This window comes from Blennius ocellaris (assembly GCF_963422515.1).
Source record: "Blennius ocellaris genome assembly, chromosome: 23".
NCBI lineage: Eukaryota > Metazoa > Chordata > Actinopteri > Blenniiformes > Blenniidae > Blennius > Blennius ocellaris.
The window spans coordinates 19,175,067-19,189,384 of record NC_137672.1 but is presented as its reverse complement, the minus strand read 5'-3'; the positions used below and the strand labels follow the sequence as shown (position 1 = coordinate 19,189,384).

The 14,318-nt window shown below is 42.6% G+C and overlaps 2 protein-coding genes across 3 annotated transcripts in view; one reads left to right on the top strand and one right to left on the bottom strand.

The window, feature by feature from the left end:
• stk26 (serine/threonine protein kinase 26) overlaps positions 1–10,628 on the bottom strand; it is a 32,379-nt gene extending 21,751 nt beyond the window's left edge. For both annotated transcript variants that reach the window (XM_080519154.1, XM_080519155.1), the window contains exon 1: positions 10,385–10,628. In XM_080519154.1, the coding sequence (XP_080375280.1) occupies positions 10,385–10,405 (21 nt within the window). In that variant the 5' untranslated portion in view covers positions 10,406–10,628. The remainder of the gene's footprint in view (positions 1–10,384) is intronic.
• Positions 10,629–11,468: 840 nt separating this feature from the next.
• LOC308146992 (palmitoyltransferase ZDHHC3) overlaps positions 11,469–14,318 on the top strand; it is a gene marked incomplete at both ends in the record, with an annotated part of 8,727 nt that continues 5,877 nt past the window's right edge. The window contains 4 exon segments of the mRNA XM_080519023.1: positions 11,469–11,534; positions 11,536–11,666; positions 13,433–13,521; positions 14,291–14,318. The exon segment at positions 14,291–14,318 is cut by the window's right edge and continues 46 nt beyond it. Coding sequence (XP_080375149.1) covers positions 11,469–11,534; positions 11,536–11,666; positions 13,433–13,521; positions 14,291–14,318 — 314 coding nt within the window.

The following is a 14,318-nucleotide window of genomic DNA, read 5'->3' as shown; positions in this document are numbered from 1 at the left end:
CGAACAACAACCACCGTACCGAACAACAACCACCGTACTGAACAACCACCGTACTGAACACCCTCCGTACTGAACAGCCACCGTACTGAACAACCACCGTACTGAACAACCACCGAACTGAACAACCACCGTACTGAACAGCCTCCGTACTGAACAGCCACCGTACTGAACAGCCACCGTACTGAACAGCCTCCGTACTGAACAACCACCGTACTGAACAACCACCGTACTGAACAACCACCGTACTGAACACCCTCCGTACTGAACACCCTCCGTACTGAACAACCACCGTACTGAACAACCACCGTACTGAACAACCACCGTACTGAACAACCACCGTACTGAACAGCCTCCGTACTGAACAGCCACCGTACTGAACAGCCACCGTACTGAACAGCCACCGTACTGAACAGCCACCGTACTGAACAGCCACCGAACTGAACAACCACCGAACTGAACAACCACTGAACTGAACAACCCCCGTACTGAACAACCCCCGTACTGAACAACCACCGTACTGAACAGCCACCGTACTGAACAGCCACCGTACTGAACAGCCACCGTACTGAACAGCCACCGTACTGAACAGCCACCGAACTGAACAACCACCGAACTGAACAACCACTGAACTGAACAACCCCCGTACTGAACAACCCCCGTACTGAACAACCACCGTACTGAACAGCCACCGTACTGAACAGCCACCGTACTGAACAACCACCGTACTGAACAGCCTCCGTACTGAACAACCCCCGTACTGAACAACCTCCGTACTGAACAGCCTCCGTACTGAACAACCACCGTACTGAACAGCCTCCGTACTGAACAGCCACCGTACTGAACAGCCACCGTACTGAACAGCCACCGTACTGAACAGCCACCGTACTGAACAGCCACCGTACTGAACAGCCACCGAACTGAACAACCACCGAACTGAACAACCACTGAACTGAACAACCCCCGTACTGAACAACCCCCGTACTGAACAACCACCGTACTGAACAACCACCGTACTGAACAGCCACCGTACTGAACAGCCTCCGTACTGAACAACCACCGTACTGAACAACCACCATACTGAACAACCTCCGTACTGAACCCTGGTGTTCCAGCAGTTCTCTCACTGCCACAGTCTTATTGTGGTTTTTAATGACATGTGCAAATCTATATTTGACACAGCCTCCCAAGGCCTGAAACCACCGGCCTCCACAAGCACGTAAAGTTACGCAACACACACACACTCTCTCACACACTCTCTCTCACACACACTCTCTCACACACACTCTCTCACACACTCTCTCACACACACACACACACACTCTCTCACACACACTCACACACTGCCCACAATGTTGCCACACCCTGTCAGCAAATACAGTGGTTACTGTCTAATGATACTTTCAGCTCGGTGCCGGGAGGCCAGGGAGAGAAACCAGGGGAAACCAGGAGTCCAAGCATTTTCAAAAAGTTGCATTACCCCCCCCCCCCCCCCCCCCCCCCCCCCATTTCCACATAGAAGTACTGCCCGAGTTCCATGGCGACAGAGGTGAAGCATTTTCAAAAAGCATTTCCTCCCCTTTCCATAGCAAACTGAATAAACGCGTTTTCAAAAAGTTGCGCTTGTCACCTTGTTTCCACGGAGACGGATTCAAATCATTTTCAAAAAGTTACATTTTCAAAAAGTTGAGTTTTCCCTCGTGAACACTTTTAACAAACAGGGTGTGCTTTGACTAGGTCTCCATGGAAACGGGAGAAAACGCAAACCTTTTATGGAATCCAATACTTTTTGAAAACGCTTCAATTCCGTCGCCGTAGAAATTACGCTTCTGGAAAATGCTGAGACTTTTTGGAAATGGGGAAACATTTCTTTACTTTTGGAAAACACTTGAACTTCCCACCACACTGGGGAAGACGCAACTTTTTTTTAACACGCTTTGACTCCGTCTCTATGGAAACGAGGGGAGGGGAGGGGAGTGAGGAACAACTTTTTGAAAATGTTCCGACGCCACTGAAACGGTGTGGGCGCAACTTTTTGAAAACACCTCGACTCCGTCTCCATGAAAACTCAACTTTGCCAATGCTCCGGCTCTTGAAAACGGGAAAACACAACTTTCTGACTCGGTCTCCATGGTAACGGGGGGGAAAAAGCCACTTACTGGACTCGGTGGTTTTATTTTGACAGTCACCGTTAAAAAAAACAAAACCCACACATTAACAGGACAGGACTTTTGTTTATTCCTCCATTTGTTATTGTTGTTGTCCGTCCGTCATGAACTTTCAAGAGTAAAAAAACAACTTGAACAAAAGCCGTTTCACATCATTACGGGAATCGACGCTTCCTGATACGAGGGATTCCGTGAAGCCGCGCGGGTCCGCGCGGGCCACAGGTCAACCGGCGGGGTAAATATTCACCTCCAACTCTGGTTTAGTTTCTGCCGCCGCCTCCCGACTGGTTAATGTTTCACCGCCAGGAATCTTTGCTTTCAGCTCGGCAGCACCAGGAAGTCAGAGAAATATAAACGCCTGTCATCAGCCAATCAACCAAACAAACATCGACCAAACAGAGTCCCATGCAGAGTGGATGAGATCTGTTGCCATGGAGATGCTTCCCGCGCAGTGTTTTCACACAGTGAGGCCGCTACCTGATGGGCTAGTTAGCGTCGATGTGAGCTAACGGCTACAATGCTAACGATGCTAACTCTGTTCCCTAACAGTCCGCGCTCTACCGAGTGTAGCTCTAGGCCACTATCCTGTTGATTAATCCAGTAATCAGGATTAATCCAGTAATCAGATGAAACGTGTTTTTGCCGAGTTAAAGCCAATTATGTATGATACAAAATATTTCATATCACTGAACAACAAATCAGTTTCCTTTTGAAGAGAAATCAAATGCAAGAATGCAAAATAGCCGGCAATTTGACGTTTTTCAACACTTTTGTCATCTATTGAGGCTGGAGGGACTAGAGACTAGAGAGACAGGAGAGACTAGAGACTGGAGACTAGAGAGACTAGAGACTGGAGAGACTAGAGACTAGAGAGACTAGAGACTGGAGAGACTGGAGAGACTAGAGACTGGAGAGACTAGAGACTGGAGAGACTGGAGAGACTAGAGACTGGAGAGACTAGAGACTGGAGAGACTGGAGAGACTAGAGACTGGAGAGACTGGAGAGACTAGAGACTGGAGAGACTAGAGACTAGAGACTGGAGAGACTGGAGAGACTAGCGACAAGAAACTAGAGAGACTAGAGACTAGGGAGACTAGAGAGACTAGAGACTGGAGAGACTAGAGAGACTAGAGACAGGAGAGACTGGAGACAGAGAGACTGGAGAGACTAGAGACTGGAGAGACTAGAGACTAGAGAGACTAGAGACTAGAGAGACTAGCGACAAGAAACTAGAGAGACTAGAGACTAGGAGACTAGAGAGACTAGAGACTAGAGAGGATGGAGAGACTAGAGACAGGAAACTAGGGAGACTAGAGAGACTAGAGAGGATGGAGAGACTAGAGACAAGAGACTAGAGAGACTAGAGAGGATGGAGAGACTAGAGACAGGAAACTAGAGAGACTAGAGACAGGAAACTAGAGAGACTAGAGACTAGGGAGACTAGAGAGGATGGAGAGACTAGAGACACTAGAGAGACTAGAGACTAGAGAGACTAGAGAGGATGGAGAGACTAGAGACTAGAGACTAGAGACTAGAGAGACTAGAGAGACTAGAGAGGTCAGTGAACTCCGGCTGCTTCAACCAAAGGCAAACTGTGAGAAACTTGGACCTGACTGTTGAAACTGTGTGAGCGATGCGAGCGAGAGAGAGAGCGAGAGGAGAGAGAGAGAGAGAAGAGAGAGAGAGAGAGAGAGACAGAGAGAGAGAGAGAGAGCGAGAGCTTCATGTTTTTACTAACAAGTGGTGTCCAAATGGCCAGAAAAATGCTGTGTGTGTGTGTGTGTGTGTGTGTGTGTTTGTGTGTGTGTGTGTGTGTGTGTGTGTGTGTGTGGTGTGTGTGTGTGTGTGTGTGTGTGTGTGTGTGTGTGTGTGTGTGTGTGTGTGTGTGTGTGTGAGAGAGAGAGAGGTCAAAGTTCACAGCTGCCAGAAGAGAGAAGTACAAACACAGCATTCTCCACTACGACCTTTGCGGAGCCGCGTCACGACTCTGAAGCACTTCCTGTTTGTCGTCCAGCTCAGAAACACGACGAGACGCGTTCACTCGTCCGCCAGCTACTAGTTAGCATCAGTTACCAACGGTTACCAACGGTTACCGTCTCACTGGACTCCTGTTTACTGGAGGGAAGAGGATTTACTGTCGTGAGCGTTTCTCTGGACGACTCGTCAAATAATAAACCCGTCACCGCGTCACTGTACGACTTGTTCACTAAAGAGGTAGCACCTCATTAGCATTAGCGGCTTTAGCGCTATCGTCTCCAGTGAAGGCGGTTTGATACGATTTCACAAACGCCTGTTTACCCCATTAGCATTAGCGTCTTTAGCGCTATCGTCTCCAGTGAAGGCGGTTTGATTACGATTTCACAAAATCCCTGTTTACCCCATTAGCATTAGCCTCTTTAGCGCTACCGTCTCCAGTGAAGGCGGTTTGGTTACGATTTCACAAAATCCCTGTTTTACCCATTAGCATTAGCGTCTTTAGCACTACCGTCTCCAGTGAAGGCGGTTTGATTACGATTTCACAAAACACCGGTTTACCCCATTAGCATTAGCGTCTTTAGCGCTATCGTCTCAGTGAAGGCGGTTTGATTACGATTTCACAAAACACCGGTTTACCCCATTAGCATTAGCGTCTTTAGCGCTATCGTCTCCAGTGAAGGCGGTTTTGATTATGATTTCACAAACGCCTGTTTACCCCATTAGCATTAGCCTCTTTAGTAAAACAGCCCTGAGATAAAAGTCAACCACGACATAAGAAACAGGAAATGTAGTGCAGAAATTTTTTTTTTTTAAATAAAAGCCTGATTGAAATCAACCAGAGGATTTTTTTTAACTTTCCTGTGGGTTTCTCGCTCGCGTCACCGGATTCTCACATCCTTCTGACGACAGCAGCAAGAGACGCCGCGGCGAAGACGTCATTGCGCGGCGCTAGCGCTCGCGGCCCCGGGGCGCCACGCCGCCGCTTCGCTCAAGCGTTTCCCGCTGCGGCGTGTCGAGCCTGAAACACTGACTTCCTCTCTTGAAACGCATTATTGTGAAACGAAGGGCCGGCGGCGCTTTTCGTCACCGTCGACTCTGACGGTTGGTTTTGTGGAGAAATGAGGTCAAAGTGTTTCACGTTGAGCAGAGTGGGGAAAAAAAAGACAAAAAACTTGATTTCAATGATAAAACAGAGACAAATCTAAAAAAATTCAGATTGAAATGTGCAAATAAGTGTAAAATGTATCAAAACTGACTCAATATTTCATGACTTCAGTCATTTAAAAAGAAAGACTTGATGTGATGCGACACAAGACGGAATATATTTTTATTTATATTTTTTTAAAATGTTCCGATTGTGTTTTTTCAGAGTTTTTAGCTGAAATGAGTAGAAAAATATGAGTGAAAGTTGTTTACATCATTTATCAAGGTGAAGAATGACCAAAAAAGGAGAATTTAAATAAATAAAAATACGAAATATTAGCAACAACAAAAAAAATTGAAGGAAGAATTAGGAAAATAATAAAATATATAGAAACAATTTTTTAAAAAAGGCGGGAGAGGGGTCTCAATGAAATTCAAGTCTGTGCATCTAAATAGGGGATTGCACTTTTAATCTAATGTAGCACGTAGCACATAGCACATAGCATGTAGCATGTAGCACATAGCATGTAGCACCCAGCACAAAGCATGTAGCACATAGCACATACAATATAGCATGTAGCACCTAGCATGTAGCATATAGCACGTAGCACATAGCATGTAGCACATAGCCCGTAGCACATAGCACACAGCATGTAGCACATAGCACCTAGCACATAGCACCTAGCACACAGCATGTAGCACCTAGCATGTAGCACATAGCATGGAGCACATAGCACGTAGCACATAGCACACAGCATGTAGCACATAGCATATAGCACATAGCACCTAGCACATAGCATATAGCATGTAGCACATACAATATAGCACGTAGCACCTAGCATGTAGCACATAGCACGTAGCATGTAGCACATAGCCCGTTGCACCTAGCACACAGCATGTAGCACATAGCCCGTTGCACCTAGCACACAGCATGTAGCACATAGCCCGTTGCACTAGCACACAGCATGTAGCATGTACGTGAAGCCCTGGATGTGCTGCGCCTCTACAGACGGACTGACGGCTGACACTAGCGTAATCTTCGCGCGGCGGGTGACGCCACAGGGAGGCGTGTCGACGGCCCGGGTCAAACGGCGGGGCGCGACGGCCGTCTCCTTTGTCATTTCTCTCGGCTGCTGCACCCTCCTGCCGCCGCCACTGCCGCCGTGCCCGTACGAAAACAAAACAAAACAAAACAAAACAAAACAAAACACCAGCTGAAACCAGAAAGGTGAAGTTGTTTGTTTTTGTGAATCACCGCAGTCCGACTGCGTCGCCGCATCACTTCCAGTAAGGGAGCGTCTCACGTGGACGAATGGGGGCGGGGCTTCCTCTGGTAAACAGGAGTTCCGTGAAACCGTAAACGTTCCCGACAAAAGGTCTGTAGATAACGTTCATTTCAGCTCCACGTGAGACAGCAGCTCCGGCTAATGACGCTTTTTGTCCTCAGTCAACTTCTTCCGAGGACACGTGGACGGGAGTGGGAATCGAACACGCAACCCTGCGACTGGGAAACAACGCACTGAAAACCCTACTTTTCAAAAACGCTCCAGCTGCAGTGACTCGTTCTTCTGCAAATGCTCAGTAGAGACCATCAGAATAAAGTTTCCTCGGCGATGCCATCACTCCCAGTCCATATCCTCCTGGGACTTGGTGCTTTTATTTTGACAGTCACCATCATAACAATCCGACTCGGTGCTTTTATTTGACAGTCACCGTCATAATAACAATCCAACATGGTGCTTATATTTTGACAGTCACCACAATAAAAATCCAACTTGGTGCTTTTATTTTGACAGTCACCATAATAACAGTCCGACATGGTGCTTTATTTTGACAGTCACCATAATAATCCAACATGGTGCTTTTATTTTGACAGTCACCGCAACAACAATCCAACATGGTGCTTTTATTTTGACCGGCCCCAAAACAACAATCCAACTTGGTGCTTTTATTTTGACAGTCACCGTCATAACAATCCAACAATGGTGCTTATATTTTGACAGTCACCACAATAACAATCCAACTTGGTGCTTTTACTTTGACAGTCACCGAAACAACAATCCAACATGGTGCTTTTATTCTGACAGTCACCATAACAACAGTCCAACTTTGGTGGGAACATTGTTAAAGGCTAATTATTCTCACATCCGTGTCGCTTCATTACAAAAATAAAAACAACCAACGGCGCCAACTAGTGGCCGGACACACGTTTGTACACGAGGCCTTTAACGCGGCAGCTTCCTGTGTTTCCTGGCAGGTGTCAGGTGTGTTGACTCAGGCGTGGCCCCGCCCACCTGGAGACGACCGAGCAGGCAGAGCCAGTCCGTCCCTCAGGTAGACACACCTTGGGGGGGCGACCCCGGGGGGGGGGGGGGGGGGGGGTGGGGACGTCTCCAATACCGTCAAAGGAGGTTAGGACCAGGAACGTCACGGAACCTCAGACACACCTACTATCTTATCATCCAGCAGATACTGTGTTCTACATAGAGCTATATATATAGATCTGAACAGTCTGGGGACGTTGCGCAAGCTGTCAGGTGATGTCATCGCTTCAGAAAGTCAGGAGGAGGAGAAGAAGAAGAAGTGCCCTGGGGGGTCGGGGGAGGGGTGTGTGGGGTGGGGGGGGGGGGGTCACGAGAACGTGAGCGTCGGGAACCACGGGAACGTCGGAGGCGAACAGAAATGTCACAGGACGAGACACAAGATCCACCGAGAAACGATTCACAACAAAGCAAGCGGAAAGCTAGATTCCTTTGATCTTTAAAAAAAAAAAAATCCTTCCAAGAAAAAACGCCACGACTTTGTAAATTCAAGCAGCAAATTCGAAGAACGGAACAAATTTTAGGACGTTTTGTTTTAAGATTAAAACAACTGAAGCTGAAACAACTAAATTCATTTATTGAGGAAGTAAAGTTTGATTATGAGAACATTTCAACACACACCTTTGACAATAAAAAACTTTATTTCCGTGACTATTATTTAGGGCATTTAGAGATAATGACACGCCAACGTAGCTAAATGAAGGCGGGAAGACGAACTGTGGGACTATTTTAAGACAAAAACACAATAAAATCAAACTGTTTTGAGGATCTCTGACGACCAAAAACAGGATTTTTGTGACTATTAGGGCACTTTTATATAAATAGACACTGTATTGTTGCGCATTAGGCTGCGACGTCAAATTATTTGACTATTTTAAGGCATTTTTGAAGGAAACAACATGGTCTAAAAGGTCAAAAGGTCACATATTAACCTTGTTTGAAGGAGCAACTCCTCTTTGGGAGACAAAAATGGCATTTTTAGGCCTTTCAAGTTGATTTGGTGCGAGAAAAAAAATGACAATATACCTGATTTTAATCGGATTTCAAGGGACTCTGCATAACAAAAAAATAAATAAACCAATAAAACTGTGCTTGAACTTGAAGCAGCAAGAAATATGGAAACAGAATCACTTTGAGATCAATTCAAAGCAGAAAAATCATGAATTTATGACCATTATTAAATTATATTGACAGAAAAAACCCATTATAAGTTAATATCATGTCACATTCAGGATACAGACGTGGCACTATAAAGTCCATCTGGTCCATTTAAGCCCCTTAAAAAAAACCCTTTCTGGGAATATTGTGGAGATCAAAGGTCATAACCTCCCTTTGAAGCAGTTAAAATACATTTTATCGGTCAAATTTGAGCAAATCTTGAGATTCGGTGCCACAAAATCACAATGAAAGATGATAAACAAACAGCACGGAGCTGCTATTATATAATATAAGTGAATATTATTTATATTGAGGGCAGAAAAGTCATAATAAAATACATTTTGTGACAATTATGTGAATTATAATGACATTTGACAACGTTAGAAAGACAAACTGTCCGTCTATTTGGGAGCATCAAGTTAATATCTTATCACATTACTAGAAATACAGTGTGACGTCAATTTGGTTCAACTAAGTTGTAATAAAAACACATTTTTAAATATTTTTAGCAAACTGAAGGTAATAAAACCTGAATTTGAAGCATTTAAAGTTCATTTCATGAGAGATATTTATTCAAATCTTGAGTCGTTTATCGATTTGGTGCCACAGAATGACAATAAAAGCAACTGCGGGACTATTTTAATAACAAAACAACACATTTTAACTCTGTTTTCTGAAGAGTTCAGAGTGAAAAAGTCAGAATTAAAATAGTTTAGTGGAATATTCTGTCATAAGATTGGACGTGACTGAAATTTAAATCCACTTTAAAAGACTTATTTAAGATTTGGTGCCACAGAATGACAATAAAAGCAACTGTGGGACTATTTTAACAACAAAACAATACATTTTAACTTTGTTTTCCAATTTAAGATCAATTCAGAGTGAAAAAGTCAGAATTAAAATAGTTTAGTGGAATATTCTGGACATCTATAGGTCATAAGATTGGACGTGACCGAAATATAAATCAGTTAAAATCCACTTTAAAAGACTTATTTAAGATTTGGTGCCACAGAAGACATTAAGTGTCTCTTCATAACAATAAAAAAGACATTTTAACTGCGTTTGGAGCTGCTACGTTACATTATAAATCAATATCTAGAAGTGAAGAAACACAGGCAGAGTTTTTTTGTGGATATTTTCTACATTTAAAAGTGATTAATAAAAAAAACAAACCAACAGATAAATCACTTTAAAAGCCATTTTCCGTGGATTAAATCAAACAACGAGGGTCTAAACGCAGCGGGACGGACGGAAAGTGGAGAAAAGTGTGAAAACAAACTCGGATCGTCTCGAGGGAAACTTTGACACAAGTGAAGGGAAAGTTTCTGAGTTTGTAGGTGATTGAAGGAGGATTTTCTGTTTGTTTTTTTCGGGGTTTATGTTTAATGACTTTCAGGTAAATATTGAGGAAATGGCCTCTCGCGCACACACACACGTATACACACACACACACACACACACACACACACGTATACACACACACACACACACACGGACGGACTCTGTCTTCTTGATCTTGTTGCACTTTTGTAGCTTTCGACGCGTAAAAAGACGCGCGAGACGAAACGCTGAGGAACAAACGACGCAGCAGCGCGCGCCGCGTCCACCTTCCCTCTTACCTGCATACCAGGAACTTCCATGGTTACTTCGAAGTATGAACGCCCTTTTCCTCCTCCAGCTCTCTCCTTTATTCCCTTCTTCTTCTTCTTCTCTCTTCCCCTCTTGTCTTTTTTATTTTATATAATCCTTTTGTCGTCTTCTGCTGTTCATCCGCTTGTTTCCCGCTGCGTCTTCGGGAAAAGTTTGTTTCTCCACAAAATAAAAGTCGTTCAGCCTCCGGATCAAAACACGGACAAACAGAGGTTTAACTCCGAGGAGGAGGAGGAGGAGGAGGAGGAGGAAGAGGAGGAGGACTGTCTGAGAGAGAGAGAGAGAGAGAGGAGCGAGAGAGAGAGAGAGAGAGACTGCCTACTTAAGGAGGAGCGACACTTGAACGCATCACAATGTCTACCGCCCCCTGCTGTTTGTCTCTATCTATCTATCTGTCAATCTATGTTTACAGATGTCATAATAAAGAGCAGATAAATAAATGTATAAGATTAATTCTGGAGAAACAACTATTACCAATAATATTATTATCATTGTTATTATTATTATTATCATTATTGATATTATCATCATTATTGATATTATTATTATTATCATTATTATTGTCATTATAGATATTATTATTATCATTATTATTATTATCATCATTATTATCATTATTATTATTATCATCATTATTATAATTATTATTTTCATTACTGATATTATTATTATTATCGTTATAATTATTGTTGTTGTTATTGTTATTATTATTATTATTGCGATTATTATTATTACTACTATAATTGTTATTGTTATTATTATTGTGATTATTATAATAAGAATTATTATTATTAATAAACAACTCAAAAAATAAACAACACACAAACAAAGAAAACAAACGAGACCAAAACACAGAAAAGAAGAAAGAACATTATTTTATTAATTCATAAACAAACACATTATAAAAAAACTACACACAAACAAAAAACAGAATGACAGACAGGCCAAAACACAGAAAAAGAAGAAAGAAAGAAAGAAAGAAAGAAAGAAAGAACGAACGAAAGAAAGAGAGAGATTTTTCAGGTGTACTGTCCCTTTAATTCCTTGACGTCGACTCCGCGCGACGTCACCCGGAAGCCCGGAGACGAAGGGGGCGGTTGTGCCCGGCTCAAGATGGCGCCGGTTCCGCTGCAGGCGAGACCCGTGCGGCGTCATTTGCCTGGTCCTGACCTACTTCAGCGTGCTGTACGCGGACTACGTGGTGGTGCAGTACGTCCGCTTCCACAAATCCCCGCCTACGCGGGCAGGTCGGTGCCTCGCGGCCCTCCGCGGCCCCTCGGCGGCGGCTTTTACCCGCCGAAACATGGCGCCCGCTTCCCCGCGCCGCGTCCTCACGACCTGCCCTCCTTCTTCTTCTTCTTCTACATCTTCTTCTTCTGCTTCTCCTTTTTCCTTTTCTTCTTCTTCTTCTTCTTCTATATCTTCTTCTGCTTCTTCTTCTTCTGCTTCTTCTTCTTCTACTACATCTTCTTCTTCTGCTTCTTCTACATCTTCTTCTTCTTCTACATCTTCTTCTGCTTCTTCTTCTTCTACTACATCTTCTTCTTCTGCTTCTTCTTCTTCTTCTTCTTCTGCTTCTTCTTCTTCTTCTTCTGCTTCTTCTTCTTCTTCTTCTTCTTCTACTGCTTCTTCTTCTTCTTCTTCTGCTTCTTCTTCTTCTTCTACTGCTTCTTCTTCTTCTTCTTCTACTGCTTCTTCTTCTTCTTCTTCTATATCTTCTTCTGCTTTCTTCTTCTTCTTCTTCTACATCTTCTTCTTCTTCTACATCTTCTTCTTCTTCTACATCTTCTTCTGCTTCTTCTTCTTCTACTACATCTTCTTCTGCTTCTTCTTCTGCTTCTTCTTCTTCTTCTTCTACATCTTCTTCTTCTTCTACATCTTCTTCTGCTTCTTCTTCTTCTACTACATCTTCTTCTGCTTCTTCTTCATCTTCTGCTTCTTCTTCTTTTTCCTTTTCTTCTTCTTCTACATCTTCTGCTTCTCCTTCTTTTTCCTTTTCTTCTTCTTCTTCTTCTTCTTCTTCTTCTTCTTCTTCTGCTACGCAAAAACATCAGATGCACTGAAAACAATGTGTTTTTAAAATGTGTTTGTTTGCCACGAGGTGTCGCTGTTTTTTGTAATTAAATTACATATGCAGCAGAGACCGCTACGCTATAAACATAAACAATGGCAGGACATGGACAGATTGTTATCACGGTGACTGTCAAAATAAAAGTAATGTGTTTTGACGAGAAGAGTTTTAAAAAAGTTGCAGTCTCCCCCATCGTCTCAACGTAAATCTTAGCATTTTCAGAAAGTTCAAACTTCGGGAGCCGTTTTCAAAAAGTTGCGTTTTCCCTTATTTCCACCGAGGTGTATTCAAAAAAAGTCGCATTTCCTCACGTTTCCATGGAGACGGAGCATTTTCAAAGCGTTGCGTGTTTCCCCCCGTGTCCTCTGGCAGTGTGTGTTGTGTGTCCTCTCACAGTGTGTGTTGTGTGTCCTCTGACAGTGTGTGTTGTGTGTCCTCTGACAGTGTGGTGTGTGTTGTGTGTCCTCTGACAGTGTGTGTGTGTTGTGTGTCCTCTGGCAGTGTGTGGTGTTGTGTGTCCTCTGACAGTGTGTGTGTGTTGTGTGTCCTCTGACAGTGTGTGTGTGTGTGTTGTTGTGTCCTCTGACAGTGTGTGTGTTGTGTGTCCTCTGACAGTGTGTGTGTTGTGTGTCCTCTGACAGTGTGTGTGTTGTGTGTCCTCTGACAGTGTGTGTGTTGTGTGTCCTCTGACAAGTGTGTGTGTTGTGTGTCCTCTGACAGTGTGTGTGTTGTGTGTCCTCTGACAGTGTGTGTTGTGTGTCCTCTGACAGTGTGTGTTGTGTGTCCTCTGGCAGTGTGTGGTGTGTGTCCTCTGACAGTGTGTGGTGTGTGTGTCCTCTCACAGTGTGTGTGTTGTGTGTCCTCTCACAGTGTGTGTGTTGTGTGTCCTCTCACAGTGTGTGGTGTGTGTGTCCTCTCACAGTGTGTGTTGTGTGTCCTCTCACAGTGTGTGGTGTTCCCTCCACGGCTCGGTGTTCAACCTGATCCTGCTGCTCCTGCTCTCCTGCCACTCCAAGGCCGTGTTCTCCGACCCGGGTCAGTTTAGTCTCCTGGACTCACCTGAGGGGGCGGGGCTTCACCTGCTCAACTGGCTGATTGATTGATTTTATTTTCTGTTATTTATTTGTTTTTAGTATTTTATTTTCTGTTATCTTTTGTATTATTTTATTTTATTTTCTGTTATCTTATTTATTTATTTATTTATTTATGTTATCTTTTTTATTATTTTATTTTGTGTTATCTTTTTGTTTATTTATTTATTATGTCTTTTAAATATATTTTATAAAAATTTTCCAATTGCATTTTTATTTTTCATTGTATTTCATTTATTTTAGTCTTATTTATTTTTTATATCTTTTAAATATAATTTTATTCAATTTTTACAAAGTTATTTATTTATTAATTGTAGTCCAATTTATTTTAGTGTTTATTTATTTTCTTGTAAATATAATTTTGTTCGGTTTTTACAATGTCTTTTCTTTATTTGTTCATTTAATTTATTTTAGTCTTTATTTATTTATTTTATCTTTGAAATATAATTTTATTCTATTCTACATTTGCATTTTAATTTCTGTTTTAAAATTTTATTGACTTCAATTCTTTTTTTAGTTATTTATTTATAATATCTTTTAAATATAATTTTATTCTGTTTTTACAATGTTATTTCTTTATTTCTTTTAATTCTAGTCTTATTTATTTAATCTTTTAAATATAATATATTTATTCTGTTTTTTTTAAATATTCTTAATTGTTTTAATTTTAACTGTGGTTGTTGTTGTTGTTGTAATGTTTGTTTCCTGTCCAGGTGTGGTTCCGCTCCCGGACACGGCCAT